Genomic DNA, 22,779 nt, shown 5'->3' on the forward strand with positions numbered 1-22,779 from the left:
TGACTGGGGTTGTCAGTTCTGTCGCAATGTTTCATGCGGTGGTGCCACCTGTGTATGTTTTGCGTTAGTTCTTATTTTTTTAGTGCACGAGTTAAGTATTTTAATAAATATGTACTACTTACTATGCATAGAGCCGTGAATAACTAACTATATGTGTATGTGAAATGTTATTTTGATTGTATTATTTTCAATAAAATCTAACTTATTCTGTCATAATTTAATTATGGCTGCAAAATAGAATCTAAAGTTAACAAAAAAATGTATCCGTAATCATTGTATATTAGGTGAATTACCGAGAGAAGTGGTCATTTTTCTATTGATGATAAATTTGGTTTTCCTTTCTCTTTGACCATGTCTGCGTTTTTATGCCACAATTAACTTTCAGTAACAAGACGAAGCATTTACACAGTAATTATAAAGTGATGATTTCTAATAAATTTTTTATGAAGATGGTTCTTATGACATATTGTTTTTAAAAGGATTTAGATTTCATGTGATTAAATGTGTACGGATATTAATAGAACATGTATTCCATAGTAAATTATAATAAGTATACCTACATGTTTTGTTTTGGAATTTTATACCTATGTGAAAAGTAAAATATAAACTGTTTGAAGCATTTTTAGAATATCGGTGTTGCCGTAGAATTAATCTTTACTGTTTTATTTGTGATACTCGATTGTTTAATGAATAAATTCAGTTCTCATATTGTTTGCATTCCATTTTGTTTACCAGTCTGTTGTGTTTAAAAATATGTGGATTTGGAAATTTTCAATAGTTTGTCTGTGAATAGAATGTTTTTGTCAATTTGCTATTAAATTTTACGCATTGTGATATTCAGCAGACTAATCACCAATGTAATTAAAAGGTGGCGGACTTAAGAGGTTTATTGATATATTAACCTATAAATTATTATAAATAACTGCAAAGGCACGGAAAAAGGTTCATGCGGTGGATATGGACAATTAACATAAATACTCCGCCATAGACACCTAACGGAATAACACGAAGCTTGCAATTTGAGGCATTTTTTTGATAATGTACATTAAAAAGAAAAATATTTTTTATTTATAGTCAAGTTTACAAATTAAAAAAAAATGTGAATTCATTAAAAGGATCTCATTTTATTATTTCATATTATTTTGTGATCATGTTTATTATTAAAATTTAGTTTAAGTTTTAGACTTGACTAATCATGGTTTCAATGTTTTTTATATTCATTTAAAAAACATCAAATTTTATAAAAAATTAAAATGTGTATGACTTGAAATCCTTTCTATTTATATCATGTTTTAAATTGCATGCTCCGTATTTTTCTGGTAGGTGGAGTATTCACCTTAAAGCAACAATTGAAAGTTGGTCAGTTTGAAAAATCACACGGTAGATAAATTATGTGCTGTGGATTGAAATGACGTAATATAATTTAAAAAATGAGTTACAAACAGTGTTCATATTACCTCATACGTGCCCATTTATGCTTGAAGCAGGATTCATAAGTGTTTTGTATGCATTGAATTATGTCCCACGGACACGGTGTATAAAATGTTGTCTATATTTTCATAGCAATGTGTATAGTTGAAATATTTCTACCTAACTTGTCCTTTCTTCAACCACTAACACATTAAAAAAATCAATATTTTTTCATGGAAGTAACAATGGATCATTTGAGAAGACCTCATTTACAAAATGTAGAAAACCTCTGTTGGAATTATTATAAAGTTATATTTTGAATCACACCCTCGAAATAACTGTAAATTAATATAACTTTCTGTCAAAGATTAATTAAATCAATCCCATTGGGTTATGGTATTTCAGTTGCATGTCAACAATTCCTTCTTAAATTGCACCGAATGTCTGCTTGAAAAAGGCACTTTTGGAGTATATGTATTAAATCGATTGTAAAGACGCATTTGGAGAGGTATCAATAATTTTGTATCTATAAACACTGTGCCGAATTTTGTATCTTTAACAATGAAAAATTATTACATATTATGTTAAAATGTTTTTAACTGAACATTCTTTGAAGAGATTAAAAAGCTGCAATATATTTAAATAAGATACCTGTGTATAAATGAAAATAACTTTTTAATACCTATTGTAAATATACTCGATATATATGTTTATAAATATTTGAAGTAAATTGACAAAAATCCTGTATATGTGTGAGTAGCTTGATTGTGTAATTAATATTTGAATATATATAATATATATATAATGTATAATTACTAGAGTTTATGTTATTTATGGATATGTAAATAAAAAAAACTTTATCGAATAAAACTATTTTATTAACGATGCAACATGTTTTCATAATCCCTGTGATTCATTTGCTTCATCTTCTTCTTCCTTGGGGGAGTCGTGGCCTGCTGCTACTACTTTAAAAAGTTGAGTCTCCATCGACTCTTTGAATGGTGACATCTGGAATTCCGGCCATGAGATGAACCTGCAAAAATTTCATTCCTTTAAAATTTACTGATGCAAATATTTAAATGCAGTCAAAAATAGAGTCGTGGGGCCAGATGCATAGATGTCGCCGTTAAGTTCACCTAACAGTCAATAGTTAAATAATCATTAATACTATCGACTGAAGGTACTTGATGGAATGTGAATTTAATTTATTATATTACTATGTATTATAAACAATAATACACTATATTCGTTGTCAGTGCGTATTTAGCCATCAGTGAGTGCATATAGTCATAGTGCCTGAAGATGTCGAAAGGCGAAAACCGGGTTGTAAAAAATGACTCAAATGGAATATTACAAAACCTAAATCAATTAGAAGTTAAATAATCAGTTGAAAATGTTGCTTTTCGTGATTAATATTTAATTTTAATTGAATTTTGAATACTTATGCATTTTATCTATCTTCATCCTAATAAGTCTGGATTATTGAGGTTCTACAATCTAGTACTGTATAATGTATATGGACTATGCATGGAGTGTTTTATCAAGATTAATTATAATGCGTGTACATCAAAGTCATGGTACAACGAAAGAGCATTTTGGCCTATTGGAAAAAGTTAAATGAATTATGCGCATTGATATACCATAAAGGGTAGGCTTTTAATTAAATTCTCATATGTTTATTGTATAGATAATTTTTGAAATGTAATGAAACAATCGAGGCCATTCATTAGTCAGCAGTCATTATTGGTATTAGGCAGTTTGTGGCCAATAAGGTTTTATATCGCTAAGCCGTAGTTGAGCCTAAGCTGAAGTGGACATTAAGATTTTTGCTCGTAAAGGTGTTTCCTTGAGCACAGTAAAAAAATTGAAGTTTCATTGGTTTATGGATTTCAGATGATATTTAATGTGATGTTTATCAGGCAGTTAGTTAGGTTTATAATGGACTGGCATCAGATATATACTTGAGAATAACCGAGAACGAATTTGTATTGATGAAAGTGAACTTTGTTACTGGCACAAATTAACATTGTGGAAGTTTGTTATGGGGAGAGTGAATTATTTGTTTTCAGTCATCCTGTTTCTTGCCGCGCGGGAATCAGACCTCTACAGAGTTATAAATATTAAAAAGTATCGTTCTATTATATTATAAGCTCTATAACAAATAAAGTGACTATGAATTTGTTGTAATCATGCCTGAAGATAGGAACAAGTTTTTAACCATACGGCGAAAGTTAACTTACTTTTTGAAGACAGTCAGCTTTTGTTGGCTAGTGAGATCTCGGAATTGAGTGAAAATATTCATGTGAGGAAGCAGGGCATCTTCGGTCGTCGGTAAAGTCTCCATGTTGCTGCCGGGTGGATCTTGTCCAGTTATTAGCCACACACCGCAACCGGGTATCCATTGCCTGAAACAACATATTTTACTTTGATACCGCCGAACAAAAAAAAAGCGGGCACTTTTGGAGATTTGGCTTTGCAGAAACCCTTGATATGATATTGGCAACAATGATGACTGCGGAACGCAATGTTACGTCGCTAATTAAGATTTTTTTAATATTTTCTACTATGCATGTTATTTTGACTGTATTTTGATTAAATGTAACTTGGTAGCTTCAAACCTGGCTTTATTACATACAAAATATCAAATAAAAATAATGCAAATATTTCAAATGTGGCTTATTCTACGATCATTTAGTTTCAAAGGCAGCTCGTTTCACGTTAGTTAATAGGAGTTCAGTTTTTGGGTCATGTGATTAACATTTTAGTGGTGTACTTGTATAGGTGCTTAATTCAAATTGTTAAGTTGCAGAAACAGCTCAATCCAACTTTCGCTTTCAAGCCCGGCCTGATACGAACATTAAATGTAAATAGATATTAATCCTTACAGCGCTCACGGCACAGCTGTTGTGTCGGCATTAGAGATAATTTGCATGTTATTTAAATGTGGTAATTAAATGTTAAGAAATAAAAAAAAAACCATCATTGTCTGTCTCATTTGTTATATTTAAAATGTTTAAAACTGCTCCCCCTGAACAATTTCACTTTTATTTGACAGTTGAAAAACTCATTTTAAAATGCATAATTATGGAAAAAAGTATCCGCAGCGCTATCCTCCAAAGATTTTACTACCATCTTTGTTAAGTTCTTACTAATTACATTTTGAAAGCAGATACAAGAAAGTGGCGTAGGTGACAAATGATGGAAGTATATTTTAACTTACTCGAGCATCGGTATAATTTTGTTGTTTCGGTTCATGAGGTGATGCTTGCAGAAATACCACAGGAGTGGCAGATGTTCAGGGTTGCATGGTGGTTTTGGTTTGCCAACAATATGTACCAGATACATATACTCAGAATCAATATGTTTAAGCTGTAAGAAAATTATGTACATAATATCGTCACTGTTCTGGCAGAAGACACTAATTCGAAAAAATGACATATTGAGTTAGTACCAATATGTTCCTTATTTCAAACTTTACCTTCTGGAAACCTTCTTAACACTATACGGTCCGCGAATTTTCGCGAAGAACCTACGCCAATATCCGGTATTTTTTAATGAAAATCAACAAATTTCGATCGCGAAGTTAAAAATGATATAACTTTTGAACCTATTGATATATTTCAATAAAATTTTCAGAAAATACTTAAAATATATCAATGCATCAAATTGTGTCATTTATTTAACACTTGTCAACCTCTGGCCCGCGTTCCATAAAGGTAAAGTATATAATTTGTAAATTTTCGTAAATTGTTTATTATATGTTATTAGATTAGTTCAATTTGTTAAATATAATGTAAAGGAAACAGCCTATTGATATAAAGCAATCACAATATATTATTTTTTAATTAAAAAATGTAATAAAATATTCAAATACAAAATGTTTTACACCGCTATAGAATACGTATCAATTCATTTTTAGCGCTACTACTCATATCTCTGATTATCAAATATAATAAAATAACAAAGACTTCACACAAACTGTGAAGTGTTTAAAAATAAATGCACATTCATTCCCGAACGAACACTAATCTGATTTATTGGTTTTATGGCTGAGGCAGTGCAGTGGCGTGCATATTTTCGAGTAAATTCAAATAAATAAAATGCACGCATATACATTCCCACCGTTTATTACAATTTGGTATTATTGTAGGAATCGAGACAATCCAATAACAGTGCAGAGGCGTGCGTAAAAAATTCATATAACAAAATCTATGAGCAATAGAATTGTAAAACAAACATCTACATTCCACAAAAATATTTGAATCAACACTCAATCTTATGGATAATACCTTTAGATACCTGGCTAGGCACGAAATAATTATTATCACACTAAAGCTGAAATTATTTGAAATAGTTTATAAAACTATGAATGTAAAATGAACTAACAACTAATACACTTTTTTTAAAATTATACGAAGAAAACCAATTACCAATATGTAGATGTAGAGGTACTTTACACTCTTTGGACATGTAAATAGTTTCTTTTAGAAGTTTATGTGAGGAACACACTTTACACTTTCTTCTTAAACGTTTATTAGTTGCGGAAATCCACGGAAATATTTGATTGTGATTGAAAATTACACTAAAATCTCCGATATCTTCAGTCACTGGGAATATCTGACATACAATCCGCATAGTTTTCCTCTGTTTAAAAACGAATGGTCCTCCATTTTAAAAAGTTTTTTTTGGAGATAAAACTAATAAAAAATATATATCCTAGCTGAAATATACTTAGATTAATTATTTTTTCAATGAAATTAGTGCAATATAAATAATAATAGCAATTATTTATGCAGTTACACAAGCAATAATCTCCCGAAAAAAGCGAACGAAAATGACAACGCGATACAAGTTCACATTTATAACTATTCTCATTTTCAAGTTAAGATTTCTATCATGGATGATGAAGCATGGTGGGTGGATGTTTCATGGGTAATAAACCATTAATGACAAATTATCAAATAGGATGCAATTTCATAGCGAAAAATCGCGTTCATTTAAAAAAAAGAATGCAGGTTCATAAATGGGTGACTACCACTGAAAAGGGTCGACAATTAAATTTCGAAGTTGAAGTGACGACACTGGAATATAACATTGAGTGTTTATTACCGTTTTTGTTTACGTCTCGTGATTCAGCCGTCTAGAAATGGGCTTGTAACTAATAAAAAAAATGGTATAGGTACAAAAAAAATACTGAATGGTATTACGTCCGCCATCTCTGTAAAAACCCCGAAATATTTTTTTTCCATCATGCTTTTACTTCTTGCACATGTCATTCAACCATCTGTCGATAGATCTTGCAACGAAATATTAAATTTCATATTTATTTTTCACAGTAAAGATATGCCTATGTGAGGACGCCACGTAGGCGTCACCGGATCGTAACGTTCGGCTTGCAAAGGACGCCAATGTGGCGTGACCGGACCGTAAAGTGTTAATAAATAAACAGTCTTTATTTTAAAGTCATCCTTTTTACGATTACTTAATAAACTCACATGATAGACCATTATTTCAAACTTTTTAACAACTTCAAAGTCAAATTACTCAAAACTAGTATTCTCCAGTTAGTGTGTTCTGCCAGAACAGAGATGATATATTGATAGCATGGTTTACAATGAACATTATGGTTTGCCAACAATATGTACCAGATACATATACTCAGAATCAATATGTTTAAGCTGTAAGAAAATTATGTACATAATATATTGATAGGTTTACAATGAACATTACTCATATTAAAAAACAATATTACACAGTTTAGTATCCCAACTCATCATTTTTTTATATACTGTAACACTGCATATGAAACAGTAAACAGAAACCAATTGTATGCCGCTATGAGGGGGTTAAAAATACTCGACAAACTTGTGAATAATATGATAAAATTAAAATGACAAGGGTTGACTCAATTCTCCACAGTGCATCAACAATGATAATAGCAGCGTTATTGTTGGCAGTGATGCTTTTGAAGCCGTGGTATCATAGAAATAATACAAGCGATGAAATAAATAGCCGGATCAACCTCACCAACAGATGCTATTTTTGTTTCTAAAGGTTTCTGAAAAATAAGGAACTCTCAAAGAAAACCAAAACAATTATCTATAAAACTCTCAGTATTGACGTATGGATCAAAATACTGGCCAGTCAGCAAACTGGATGACAGAAAGATGGGTATCTTTGAGAAGAATCTGTAGTGGCAACGACCTCGGCTTTATCAGCATTATTTCAACAATGTTAGAATTAGCAAGTCATTTAACTATCGCGTAGTCGTCGGATCTGCAGTCAGCATATTCTACACTCTCACACCACCATTCATTGGAGCAACCTCCTCCGACTTTCATGTCTACACCTGTCACCCCTAAAGTCTCAGCCCTCGTCCCTTTACAACAAGACCTCCTAAAAATATTTGGGGTTGAAAGTATTTGGAGGTTGAGGTATAATGAGGTATAATGAGCCATACACTCTTTATAGGAGCGAAAAGATCACCTGGAAAATGAAAGTGCAGAGACTGCACTGGATTGGCAGTGTTCATAGAATGCAAGAGAAGACCTCGACGACCACAAAGAACCACTTAAAAGGTGGCCTATGTTCCTACAATAATATTTTGTATAGCATATTCACAATGCATTTGATACGTCATTAAAAAATACAGCAGGCATACAGGAGAAGAAGGCCGTGTCTGAAAATTAAATAAGAACAAAAATAAAACAGAAAATAATAGATTCACTTGAAACAGACTGAATGAATAAAGTTTGTTAGAATTTTATATTGTTACTCATAAAAATGAGAGAGATGATTTAAAATTTACTGTTTTGCTCTTTTATGTGATTTCATTATGACCTCATACATTTCAGGACAGTTTCATATTTAGCGGAGTATCATATTAAATGAAGAAGTGACGTTGAAGCTGGCTTGGCCGCGTGCTATAGACATCTAAAGTATTTCAACCTGGCCTGTATTAATATCTAACTGGATTCCGTATCCTGTAAATCTGCTAAATATTATCCATATGGTGTATACTGCAGAACGACACAATAGGACTGGCGAGAGACAGGGATTCTTTGAGTCCATTTGCACCCACTAAAAAGCGGACATGAATTAAGAATATTAAGAAAAAAAAATATAGACCCATATTCCTTTGATAGAGCCTTGAAACAATAAACATAATTTAAAAAATACTCACTTTCACAAGAACATTGCTTAATCTACTGTTAAGTCCAAATGAGCATGTACCTTAGCGACATTCTTTTTATTGGCACTGTGATGCCAAGGTAAAAAGTCCTTCCGGGATACTTTGGTGATCAGTTTATGGTCAAAGAGAAGATTAAACAGTACAGGTAATGGACGAAGCAAGTGCGACATTTGTGGAGAATTGGGCGGAGGAACCAAACACTGAAAAACAAAATTTTGTGAGTTACATAATATATAATAAACAATTAGTGAGATACATAATATATATAAAATTCGTAAGGGGTATTTTCAGATATTTTTATATGTTTATATGTAACCGGATTCTACATCCTGTAAACCTGCTGTAAACACTATCTATATGGTGTATACGGCGGAGCTACGGGATGCTGGCATGACCTGGTAAAACACAATACGATTAGCGAGAGACAATTCAAAATGCATGATAACCACTGATTTTAAATGTCAGAAAGTGTCATTTTTAAAACGTATTTCCTCTCTCAATTTATGATTGCTATGCATGATTTAATATAATATCTTTCTCACCCTCAAAGAAGAATAAAGTAGAATATACTCACGTAGTAGCAAGCCGGAGGTAAAGTGATAAATAATTCAGGTCTCCCCATTGCAACAATACTCTCTTGAAAAATTACTGACAGAATTAAGTGATTGAGAAAGGTCAGCGAAGCAATGCAGCCAAGAATCTTCATACTAACACCTGTAATAAAATGTCACACTAAATTAAACACAACCATAATTTAAAATGTTCACTATCCTAATTTTATATTTCACTATCAAATAGCACCCAGTCCCACAACATATTTACTTCTATAAGAAGCAGTACTGTGCAGCTACAGTAAAACCTCGTTAGTAAGAACACTGATAATTCTAAATTCGCCGTAATTCGAAATTTTCGGGAAAAAAAAGTCTCTTGAACATTATTTTCATATAAAACCATACCTTTAATTCAAATTTCGTAATTCGAAATGATTTCAGAATACCTGGCATATAAAAATATTCAATAAATCGTAATAAAGTACACTATTTCATGAGCCAGTCATTGAAAATTGTGACACACTTTTCTTAAAACATCAAAAATTACTTATTTTATGAAGGTAATACAAATAATCCCGACATTTTATGACCCAATTCGGTAGGCACATCTATGATCGGAAACGAAATTAATGAAAATAAAAAAAAATAAAAATATTCAAAATTTTTCCCCATACATTTCATATTTCGATTTTTTTTCGATTTTCGGTCCCATGGAATTTGTGTTAACGAGGTTTTACTGTAGTGATATTAAATCTAATTTATTATAATTTAGTATCTAATTTGAATGTTTTAGCCCGACTTGTCCTATAAACACAACAAAATATCTATATTGTTTCTTAGAACAGTAATAATGGATCATTTATAGTGACTAGATACAATAAAAATTTGCATTTTATTAAATTAAATTAATAAACACCATTTGAAATTTGTAATCTTAGTTCAATGAAAACAAATAAGTATAACTGAAAAGATGAATGTGCACTATTTATGTTGGATCTCTACAGCCTACCTCTACCCTTCACCAATCGGTTACAGCATATTATGTTATGTATATGGGTATAGTTTTACATTGAATAATAAAGACAACACAAATAATGATATCTACATTTTTATTGTTTTTATACCTTTTAATTATTTATAAAGTAATAAAACAGACAATTAAAAATTCTTACATATTTTTGAAATCGAATGACAGCGTTTTAATTATAGTTTTAATGAAATTGTGATAAATTAATTTTTGCAGATTGCTGAATGAAAGTCAGTCCTTGGGATTTTACTCTGCAAACTTGAGATGATCCCTGTGCAAAAAAAAACTCCCAACAATTTGAAAATACTTTCTCTGATTTTTGTGTCAATGGTTGGTGAGGGGAGGTTATTAAAGACTCCACGTGTTTGTGATTAACATTAAAACAAATAATTAAATTACCATCGCCCCATGACTTTGTTGGTATTCCATGAAGGAGGATGTCTAACCTATTTCCACCGTCCATTTTATCCTGGTGCGCTACCTTCCACATACCAAAGAAATCTGCAATCATATAGTTGAACTTGTCTGGATATTCGTTTTTCAATCTCTGAAATAAGTAATGAAAATGGATTTATTTAATTAATTCATTGAATTGCCGTTTATGTGCTACATAGACTTCATTATTATTTGACAATAAACTGATTTAGTAGCAAAATCATTTGTAAAAAGGCGCTAGAAACGTTGGGCTTCGTCTTACGTACCTCCCGGGTCTTTTCGGATGTTACTGTATTAAAAATCCTTTATAATTCCTTAGTAAAAAGCCATTATTTCTCAAAGCAATAATTCTGTTCGACCAAATCGCTTTGGATGTTGAAATATTCCATCTATGTGAGATGAGTATTATAGATGGGCGTTCTTTTATAAATTCTTAAAATAGGGTCCTCTTTCGTTTATTCGGTGTACTTCCATGTACATCTACTTTATAATTTTTGTACCTATTTACTCTGTTTTTATAATACTGCATAATATATTTCTTTGTTCTTTATACTGTTTTGTTGTGAATGTAATAAATTAATAATTTGAATCTATGTATGTATCTAGAAGGATCGAGGAATTTCAATTGCCTTAAAAATGATACTTGTGCAAACATTATGAAACCTCCTATATAATATAAGGTCGCAACTGCAAAATGGTAACTTTTTAGTAGTATGGTTTAATAAATTTTAATGACACCACAACGTTAATTTAAATGATGGAATTGTAATTCTTTAGTTATGTGAAGCAGAAGGTAATTGATGTCTTCGAAATGTGGTGTTGACGCCAAATGCTTTGTATTTCTTGGACAGAGTACAGGACAAATCAGTCAATCATCCAGTCTCCAGATAAAGTAACGGCAAAATCTATGAGATGCATTTTTTGGAACATATTATTATTCGGCGCGGACCGGATCACTTGGAGACTGAAAGATTTTGGGTAGCTTCCAGGGAAGGCGAAGCAGAGGAAGAGTGTCGGCGCGCTGGAGCAACCGAGTGAAGGAGCTTACCGGGGGCAGCCTTCACTCTGCCCTAAAAGAAGCGAGGACTGAGAGACAGAGATTCTTAGTCGCTCAGAAGATAGAGGGAACGACCAAGAAGAGAATATGTATCTATGAAAAATGTCATAAAAATAACGACTGATATATCTGAACAATTTTTTTTCCTTCAGATATTGATATTTTGTATGAAACTCAACTTACGACCAAAGTGTAGGAATGTTTCTCGGTCATAAGGTGAGGTACATCTGTACTCGCATAGAACTGTATTTGATCAGTGTAAATAAATCTATTTTTTCCACTAAAGAATATGGTAATTATGCCGCAGATGCCCGCATGAGCTTTTATAATTTATTAAACAGTTTATTCCATGTAGACAATTATATTAAATATCCTTTTCCGTCTGTTAGGTTATAGGTTGGGTTAGGTTAGGTTGGGTTTGGTCTAAAAAGAAAGTTATAAAAACTCATGCGAGCATCTGCGGCACATTTATCGAAAATAACTATTGTCTTGAATCTTTTTAACCAACTGCCAAAACAAACTAAACAAAATACTAAACTGTAACTTATATTGATATTTTTGGTTTGAAGAATCGCCAATAGTATCTTATTTACTTAACATATTATCAAAGCACCTTAGTGACCTGAAATTGAACATGAGGAATAACACCTTAACCCTTTGGCTGCTACGATGTTGTGCAAAATCCGGTCGAAGATTGCTACCAATAATTGTCGATAAATTAAAGTATTGTATTATTTTTAGACACCTTACCACTCTAATTGATTCTGCGAAATCGGAATATTTTGAAAACACGTTTTGTAATTAGTTTATCGTTTTGAATAGATAATGGGGCTATTAGATATCCCCCGCTTCGTCTGCCTTTAAAATTAATTGAAATTCTCTTTCTCGCTCTATCATACTGACGACCACGTGTGCGAGCGAAACGAACTATCGAGTTTTTATTTTTAACAGCTATTGGAAACAATCGGTTTCTTCAAAATATTATTTTAATTCCATTCGATTGCGTTAGCTAACGACACGTACTCCCCATAACATCTTATTGAGAAAATAATTCGGTAAAATATTGGAAGAAAGTCGCGTTTAACGTAATATCAAGGATGAATCTGAATTCTTATATAATATATAAAGATAATGCAAGTGATCCAAAATTATCAAGATATCAATTCATATCACAAATCATAGAAACTATTGAAAAAGGTTGGATGGTAGAAAAAAATTATTTATCGGATGCACATAATCCCACACGAGGGATAATACAAAATAGTGGAATTAGGAAATTACCCGGCCGAAAAGAAAAAATTTGCATTGTTTGCAGTAGGAAAAATGGTGGCCCCGTTAAAAAATCGCGTACAATATGCTTGAGTTGTGAAAAAGGTCTTAAATGGTGTTTGCTTATCGGAACATTTAAAATATTGCAAATGATTTTTATTTCATTATTTTTTTTATAAATGAAATTGTTTTTATATAGTATAAATCCACTTTAATTTAATAGAAAATCTACGGTCCCTTCAGGGAGTCACGATACGTGTATTTTATTTTAGTAAATTAGAAATAAGTAAGTTAGTATAATCTTTAGTATTTTTAGGGAAACACTGTTCTAAAATACTTTTCCCACTGTTTCAAATGTATAATATTAAATAAAAAATTGTCATTCCACCCAGAATTTGACTGAAAACAAATAAAAAAACAAAATTTGTTTATATTGTAAACTGAAATTTGTATTTGAAATTAATGCTTTTATTATAAAAATGCTGATGCGATGAAAAAAAATACAATAGTTATAAGTTCTAACCCTACCCAGTTACAAAACATATATAAATCAAGTTATATTACACAACAATAAAACTAAATATATCAAAAATGTATCATACCGCTGAAGCAGTAGTATGTTCCAAAATTAACTTAACATTTCAGGCATCAAATGCAAAACGACGATCGTTGTGGCCAATATCAAAAACAACGATATATCGTTGCGTAGCATTCTAAGCGATGGTGCACACAGAACGCGTCGAGCGAGCGAAGTCCGCGTATGCAGTATTTATTCATAACCATAATCACACGTCTCGTGCCGCGCATTACCCTTCACCTATGTAATTAGCGGCCCAAGCAGCACAAAACAATTATTTTTAAAGCGTCTCTCATAACAAAGCAATAAAAATATTATATTATTTCGGGGCTTGTAATAAATATTTACGACGGCATTATTCAACCAGCGATAAACTTGACACGCAATAAAATTAAACAATGACTTCTCTGTAATTAAATAATTGCTTTCCGGCCATCGATCGACGATGCCTCGCGCAGCGTGATTTTGCTCGCTGTGTTCAATGAATGGACTCCATTGTATTTTCTTTCATTGGTATCGCCGAGAAGCGGTGATTCGCGAAAAAACGATGATTCATGCGGCGGGCGCGTATAATGCGTCGCCATATCCAGTGGGCGCTGGCGTATTTGATTACGTTGTATTTTCGATGATTTATGCGCCACTTGTAGAAATTTTGCGCGAGTGCGGCGCCCGACGCGTTCTGTGGGCACCATCGCTAAGGGTTAACATGTGTAAGCTTATTAGTCTACAGGTTTTGGATTCTATATTATAGGAAAGATTTATGGCTTACACCCAATATATCACCATGATGTGTAGACATCTCGAAGAGTTTCAAATTCTTTATATTCAGTTTGAAAAGCTCTTTAGTGAGGCATCCGATTCCTGGATTCACTTCTATGACGGGCACATCACCTTCGAGTCTGTCCGCGATTAATTTGACTATATCTCTCGCTGTATCATTGGATACGAGATACAACGCTTCCGGGGTTGACTTGTGAGTTTTTAATAAGAACGGCGACACCAGAGTCTTCGCATGTTTCAACTCTTCTTTAGAATCCAGATATTTCAAGACATCTTTCGTAGCAGTATTCTTCAGCTTCGGCGTCTCTTTGACCGTTTCAATTGCTTGTTTCGGTTCTTTCTTCTCACGTACTTTTGTCGATGCTGTTGCAAATAGTTTACGTTCGACTGTCTTCGGTTGTAAAGTTCTAATTAACTGTTTTAAGCATACTGCCGTCAAAATAGACATCGTAATGCAATGTTTCAAAAACTCTAATTGATCTAATTCATATAAATGTCAGTTTTCACATAAATTGTTAGGTTATGTTTGTTGTGGTTGTTTCGAATTAGAAAGAGTTGCCATTGTTGCCTGCCAATTATTATAATATTATCTATGGTTATGTAATATGAACGCAGAACGAGGCTTGTCTATGAATTGAACTGTCAATGTCATGTCGCTGTCAATCAATGATTCAGGATTCTATATAACCACGAATTTAACGAATAAGATATATAGCGTGAATTTCTGTCGATTTACACCAAATATATCCTTGCTTACGTATATTATAGCCATTATTGCTTTGTCAAAAAATGTCTTCAGATGAAGACGAACCTGCACTTTCTGCTGCAACTTTAGCGGCGTTACAGGAGTTTTATTCAGAGAAAAGTAAACAAGAAGAGGCCTTAGCGCATTGCCAAACCGATAATACAATGAAAGAAAACATAGTTTTTGGCGAAGACTGGGTAAAGACTAATAATTCAATCTATTATCCCATCATGGGAGATCATTAATTTGATACATTAATTTATAATATACTATAAGTAGGTATATTAACTTCTCTATCCTATGTGTTTCAACTGTCAACGGCTTCGTCGCATATTGCCCGTATACCCACTACCCATACATTTGAAATGCAATATATAGGTGTTAATGCAGTGACAATATATAAATTTGGGGGCGGTCCGGTGCCCGAAATATCGGGCTCCCATACAACATTCCAAAAACAAAAATAAGTAAACATTTTTATTATGTGGTGCTAATTTGACACTGACGCAATGAGCAAAAGAAAAGTCGGTACAAGTCGGTTTTCCTGGATACAGCGACAAACACATTTTGAAAATAGCCGATATACTGGATTATTTGTTAGGATAACCTAACCCAGGGGTCGGCAAACTTTTGAACCAAAGGAGCCAAATATGAGTGGCACAACGGTTAAAAAAAATTCGAGAGCCATACCTACATATATTTTTATAAATATGATTTATATAAATGAATTAATTACATTTTATAATTGTTTATTTATTAAGTGAAGATTTCCTGAATAAAACTAACCTACATATATGTTTTTATTGTTGAAATATCAAATGGAGAAAAATTTAATTTGTCGACTTTTGCAATGGGCGGATTTAGAACAACAACAATCATACCTTTTTGCATCAACCATCACGGAGGAAAAATTAGTTTCGCGATAATGTCATTATATATAATATAATAAGTGTACAAATCAATGATAAAAAATAAAAATTGGGAATTTGGCAAAGAGCCGCACGCCAATACCCAAAGAGCCGCATGTGGCTCGCGAGCCGCGGTTTGCTGACTCCTGATCTAACCTAACCTAACCCAAACTAACAAATAATCCATTATATCGGCTATTTTCAAAATGTGTTTGCCGCTGATTTATATACTGTGTTCATTTTAAATGTATTTTAATTGAACTTATTTTGAGATGATAGTTTTGATTCGATGAGCAAAGATATCTCTTAGTATAGAAACTTATAACTTTGTGATTTCTCCACGTTATATACTTAGTACTTACCTATGTTTTTTATTTTTCCATTTTACACTCGGGTATGATGCCGCATTGCGAGTCTGGCAGGGGTGATGAACCTCCTTTTCTAAAGACTGACAAACACATTTGTTTTTTCTTAAATGTTGTCGCGCAAGAAAATTATCAAATTGACTGGAGGTCATTCTCAGTTCTTTGTCTGACATGGTGGTTTTGCCGCCAAACTCCGTAAGGTTAGTTTAAGAGAATCTACTTTCGTATGAGGTGAATTTTGCCATTTAGGGACAAAGCCCACCAAACGCGGCGGATCAGGGCGCTCACTAGGTAGTAGGCCCGTGAAGCGTGAATACAACCGAAATGACACTCCTTCCACCCGCGCATTACCCTTCACCTATGTAATAAGGAGCGCGAGAAGCACAAACTACTTATTATTATCAGCACCTCTCATAACAAAGCAATAAAAATATTATTTTATTTCTCGGCGGCCTGTAATTCATAATATAACAATGACTTTATTGTTATTAAAAGAATGCCAAGGCGCCCGTCTATCGACAACGCGTCTACCGAGAAGTGGATAAATAAAAAAGCGCAGGCTCCTTGTGCTTGCGCATTCAATGGGCTTTGACATATTTGAATATGTAGTATTTTCGTTTATTCGTCCCGCTGAGAAGCCAAACAACGCGTGCGCCTCCACCTATGTACTTTGAATTATGGGGCAGGCGGGCGCAGCGCTTCGTCATAACCAGTGTACTCTGCCGTATTTGATCATGTTGTATTTTCGATGATTCACCGCGCCACTTGTGAAATTTTGCGCGAGCGCCCCACTTTTGCGTTAAGTGGGGTTCACGCCTTACAGCGAAGAAGAAGAAAGGTTTCATCATAGATTGATTAATCAGAATAGCAATCACACACACTCCCTCCAAATTCTTGGAAAGTTACTCCTGGGACAATCGGTACAACATTGAAGGGTGCCGAATATTCATTATACCACAGTATACACCCACATAACTCGGTGTAGGTAAAACCAAATAGAAGCAAATCTATTGTATAACGTTTGACAGTAAAATAAAAATCTAAATCTGATAATCCACATCATGATAAGTAACATGAAAGAAACTGTGATGATTGCAAATTCACATGCAAACATAATTAAAGTGAGGTAATATTAATAATCACATTTAAAATTCAGTTTTATCATTTTTAATATTTATTGTCACTCTACTACAAAAGCCTTTGTGCAAATGTCGCATTGTGGGGGTCACAACTCGAAAAAGGTTTGGAACCTGTATATTAGGAAATACAGTATAACCTCGTTTTTACGTGCCCGGAATTCACGTTTTCCCGGCAATTGCGTGTATTTTTTTCAGTCCCGATGTATTTCAGTACATTTAATACCCTCATTTACATTTTTCTTTCCCCCGATTTACGTCGGAAATATTCAAAATATGCGAGTTACGCGCACTTGACAATGATTGGGTCGTGACATTCGAACGATTTTTCAATAAAATTTTTAATTGAATGTTGTTTTTTAATAAAACGTTATTTTTTTAGAAACATAAAATTTACATTTCCCCTCCAATTAGGTTTTTTTTCTTCAGTCCCTTAAAAAATGTAAAATAGGGGTTATACTGTAGATACATCACTATAACTATTAAGGCTATACTTCAGCTGGTGCACAGTCTAAAACGATCGTGACTACGCGATGCGAAGATTGTGCAAATGACGCGTGGAGAACAAAACATAATTTGTCATAAAAAGTCAACATGCATCCATTTAATGTTATGTTTATTGTTCTATTACTAATAATAATAATATATTCATTGACATGTTTTCTTTTTCAAGTAAATGGGTAACGTTTTTTAGTCATCTTTACACGTTTTAAGAATTAATTCCCCCATCGCCATCACAAAACAAATTGACGTGTTCACAGCTCGACTTTCGCTGTCCGATTGCCAGCCAGTCCGAAATTTCGTCGCACCTATAGTTGAAAATTATTTGCCGTTTCACTGAAGTACCGTCTTAATACAGATATCTGTTATAATAATTAATTCACGGTGAATCTGTTGAGTTACACTACATATCGATGCTTGAGATCAGCTCTGTGGATGTCTGCCAATTGGGAGAGTTTGTTAACTATGACATAATAATAACATTGTATGTTTCTTTCTTTCAGCAATTAAGCCAATTTTGGTACAATGAAGAAACAATCGCAACTATGGTAAAAGTGGTTAAACAAATTTTACCAACTGGTGGTGAAATCGCTCTCATATCCTGCCCCACACTCTATCTACCCATTAGAAAGGCAGTAGACTCTGAATGTTCAGGTACTGCACACACGCTATTTTAAAATTTTATGGTTAATGAACTATTTTTTTTATTTAACGAATAATTCACAAGATTGGAGACTGTAACATAGTTTATATAATTTGAAAAAAATTACACTAGAGAAAATCTTTGAAAAAAATACGACTTGAACCCGCATCCACTAGATTCGCTCTAATGTGCCTATTTATTCAGCTACTTGCGTCCTATCTAATTATGACGAAATTACCCAGTATATACAACTGAAGAGCTTAACAAACTGTGTTAATTTTTGCAATAATTGGCTTTTGTGCTTTTGTTCTGTCAAAGAATTTTGACAGTAAATACACATTTGAAATTATTTAGCAAACGCGAAAAGCATGGTTAAGTTGATAATAAGATTTCTCATTTGTCATTCTGATTTTCGTATTCACAATATGGTGGCATTTTTATTATGTTCATTATGATCACTTACTCGAGTGCAGTGATAAATGGTTTTACACAAATTTTACATGATTTTTCAACCGAAGAATAATTTCAAAGTTTATTATTACTGACTGCTTATCTTTTCATTGTGACGAATTATCTTTTTATACGCCGCCATGCAAATTGGCTAATAAATGTCATAGCAGTAGTGTGAAGTTGAATGCAAATGATCGCATTAATCATTTTTTGTAGCTAACTTAATCAGTTTTTTTGCTTTAATTTCATACATTTAGGCTTTATCTCTCTAGGAGCTAATCAACATCTTTGGTATTTGCACATTCCAATATTTTAATAAATAATTTTTTTATTCATCGAATAAGGACATCCCAGCTCGAAGGTTCAGTTGCAGTGCAGCTCGAAATGTGATTCAATGTAGTTTTATATTTATGCACTAAGTTTTGTTTAATTTGTCATTAATAACCTCCCGCAAAATGACTGAATTTAAAAATTGTAGTACATCAATGTTTTATTTCTTATTACTCTAGTGAAACTATTGGAGTTTGACACAAGATTCAGTGTTCACGGGGGAAACTTCATTCAATATGATTTTAATTATCCGCAAAAAATACCAGCAGAGTATTTACAAAAATTTGATGTTGTCATCGCCGATCCACCGTTCCTGTCTGAAGAATGCCTAACGAAGACGTCGGAGACAATAAAGCTACTGGCCAAAGACAAAGTGATTCTCTGCACTGGCGCCATTATGTGCGATCACGCAAAGAGATTATTAGATTTAAATGTATGTGAATTCAAACCACAGCATAAAAACAATTTGGCAAACGAATTCTCCTGTTTCTCCAATTTTGAGTTTGACAAAGCTGTCAGATAATAAATATTTCATAAATTTAATGTTTATCAAATGTAAATAAATATTTGATGTACAAGTTTTTTATCTTCTTAGTTCATGCCCGACTCGTGGTTATTGCATTTGGTCATCATAGCAGCCCTCGTTGTGCAGTGCATAAGGTGATGGCCTTTCATCCGGGAGCTCCGGGTTTGATTCCCAGTGAGGACACAATATATTTGTGATTTTCTCAAAACTTGGGTGTTTGAGATTTTTTCATTTCTATTACTAAATGCACTAGGTACTGTCAATGGCCGCTAGGCCTGTTAAAAGTTAAAAGTAGGCCTAGTGTTAAAAACGGCGCCTCCAATCTGGAACCTTTTTTTTCCAAAGATAAAAGTGTCACAATAAATATTCACATATTTATTGAAAAATGTTTTGGGCGCCCTTGTGTATCAATATACTCTAGTTCAGTGGTGGCCAAACCTTGGCGCATGCGCTAAACGTGTTGCATTGGATGATTACAAGACAGCGGCGCATTGCATCTTTGCGTACTACTTATGCTACCTACCTACTTATGCTTTTGAAGTAGGCGCCATAACTGAATCCATCTTCATATTTTCAACACCTGAGTGCTGATTAAAAGCAAAACAAGGTCGCGAATAACTGATTCAAATTTGAAGAATTCTCTGCTGCTCTCAGTAACAAATTTAACACCAAACATTGAAAGACTAGCGAAATCCAAACGCTTAAATGCTCTCAGTGCTCCGTCCCGCTCAGAGCTCTCTCTCTCATCACATCCAACAACTGTGGTCCAGAGTTATCTTCACCAAACGAGACTCTCCGGCAGCTGTAGCACCATCAGTGGGGTCCACAACAGCGATCACCCTCTCGTCCAAGAGATCATTTCTGACTATTGTAGATTGGTGCTCCAATAAACGTGTGTTTTTTGAACTGGCATAGATTAATTAATTTTATTTGCCTGATTGAGTTATTCCTCTTCCTACCCTAAGCGAAGCAGATCCTACCCCTATCCCTATTTTTCAACCTCAATCTTGAACGTCATGCCGGGTCCACACGGGCAATAAGTTGAAGGCAACCTCGTTAGATTTTACGATAATTATCATAAAATCTAACGAGGTTGCCAGGAACTTGTTGCCAGTGTGGACCCGGCATAAGAAAGTAGAAAAGGTGCTTGAGTTGTATGGCGCATCTGAACTGGTCTTTCATAAAAATTGGCGCATGGTATACAAAAGGTTGGCTACCCCTGATCTAGTTGGTCAGACTTTCTTGAAAGCTCTTTTTATTGCATCAAAATCTTTCTCATATTAGATGACGCCAAGTCACAATGGCAATCTATATTACTGATGACGTTCACATGCTTATGTAAGCATGGGTGTCACATATTGGTCAAACACTTTATGCCGTAAGAACAATGGAAGGTCAGTTTTGAAAACACTATTCAGGCACTCTATCCCAGTTTGATTCTGTGAACAATCTCTTCATACATACGATTAGTTATCCAGGGTAGATGTAATTGTTGACCCGCTGTATATAGATGAGGATCAGTTTTGGATAAATTATTTATAAGAAAAAAAACAATGTTCATGGTTGAAAACTAAAGTTTCTTATTGATTCATGAATCAGCACCAGAATATAATTTTACAATAATTAGTAATCCTTTTAATTTGAATAGTAATTTGAACACAGAAGTTTTAATATAAAATTGATTACATACTTATATACTGTCTTGAATAATATAAGAAAGAAAGTTGCTTATGAATATCACTCACATATTGCAAACTTTAGACAACATATTTAAGATAATTTTTTTAAAAATGATATTCATTTATGTAACTCATTGCATTGAAGCACTATAATAGTATGATATAGAACACCTATAAAAGGAATTGATTGGCTTTACGACATTAAATGAGAGATACAGGGAATGCAAAATATGCTGTGATTGATTGATTATTTATAAGTTCATGGTATATGTATGGTGATATGAATAAAATACCTTTTAAAAACCACATTACTATTTCTACACCTAACAATAACAATAATTATTATCTCGATAAAAAAATAAGGAATAATATCGTAGATATAATGTACATAGCGACACACATATTATTTATTGCATGAGAAAATAATTCAACGAAGGCACATCATCTTTCAAAGACATACATCAAGCACAGCTCATCTTTAATTTAATATACTTACACATAAAAACATGGTATAATTAGATACACAGTAATATCTCCGTTGAAGATGTATATATTACAATAATCAAATGTTTGCAAAAAAGGTGTTATACAGATTGAAAAAAATAATGAATTAATGCATTCATCATTATTTCTAAAATGAAGAATCACGAAAAATATTGAGAAATGCTATGCAGGTTAAGTAAACAAAGCAACAGACTTTAAACCAGATCAAGAACTAAAAACACATAGTACAAGGGCCCAATTTCACTTAGGACCCTCTTCTATCAAGCACAGGGGTAGTCAACCTGGTCCCTACCGCCCACTAACATTTTGATTATGTTTTCATAAAATTCCCTGTGACAATTTAAATTCCAGAAAATATACTATTTGTATCGCCCTAGCATAAGTTTAGTCCACGTTACGTAAGTGAAACTAAATGGCGTTATAGTGCGACCGCAAACAAAATAACCTCGTCTCAGAATAGCTCATGCATCTCCCCCCACACCACCCAGCTATATAAAGATTTATTCTGCCAAACTTAGCGAAATGACATAAAGTAGTTTCATTAAACGAGATATTACTGTAGTCTAACAAAAATAGTATTTCGAAAATATCTTGATTTAAAATGAATCGTGAGGCATCCCAAAGAATAATAAATGTTACTTCAAATTTATTAATATCATCACTATAACACTGACAGTCCAGCTAGGCCTCTGGT

The 22,779-nt window shown here is 33.2% G+C and overlaps 2 protein-coding genes across 2 annotated transcripts; one reads left to right on the forward strand and one right to left on the reverse strand.

Annotated features, from left to right (window-relative positions):
• Positions 1–2,268: 2,268 nt before the first annotated feature.
• On the reverse strand, positions 2,269–14,807 carry mtTFB2 (mitochondrial transcription factor B2). The gene is made up of 7 exons (XM_085948442.1): positions 14,288–14,807; positions 10,580–10,727; positions 9,177–9,316; positions 8,644–8,802; positions 4,631–4,779; positions 3,651–3,815; positions 2,269–2,443 (listed from the first exon to the last, which is right to left on the reverse strand). The coding sequence occupies exons 1-7, from the start codon at positions 14,744–14,746 to the stop codon at positions 2,308–2,310; spliced, it is 1,356 nt and encodes a 451-aa protein (XP_085804568.1). The 5' UTR covers positions 14,747–14,807; the 3' UTR covers positions 2,269–2,307.
• Positions 14,808–14,949: 142 nt separating this feature from the next.
• LOC147071038 (EEF1A lysine methyltransferase 1) lies at positions 14,950–20,814 on the forward strand. The gene is made up of 3 exons (XM_085948443.1): positions 14,950–15,240; positions 18,457–18,607; positions 19,556–20,814. Exons 1-3 carry the CDS (start codon positions 15,088–15,090, stop codon positions 19,897–19,899), a joined length of 648 nt encoding a protein of 215 aa, XP_085804569.1. The 5' UTR covers positions 14,950–15,087; the 3' UTR covers positions 19,900–20,814.
• The last annotated feature ends 1,965 nt before the right edge of the window (positions 20,815–22,779 follow it).

The sequence above is a fragment of the Rhyacophila brunnea genome, unplaced genomic scaffold, assembly GCF_057557595.1.
Source record: "Rhyacophila brunnea isolate RB1 unplaced genomic scaffold, BYU_Rbru_1.0 scaffold_20, whole genome shotgun sequence".
Lineage (NCBI taxonomy): Eukaryota > Metazoa > Arthropoda > Insecta > Trichoptera > Rhyacophilidae > Rhyacophila > Rhyacophila brunnea.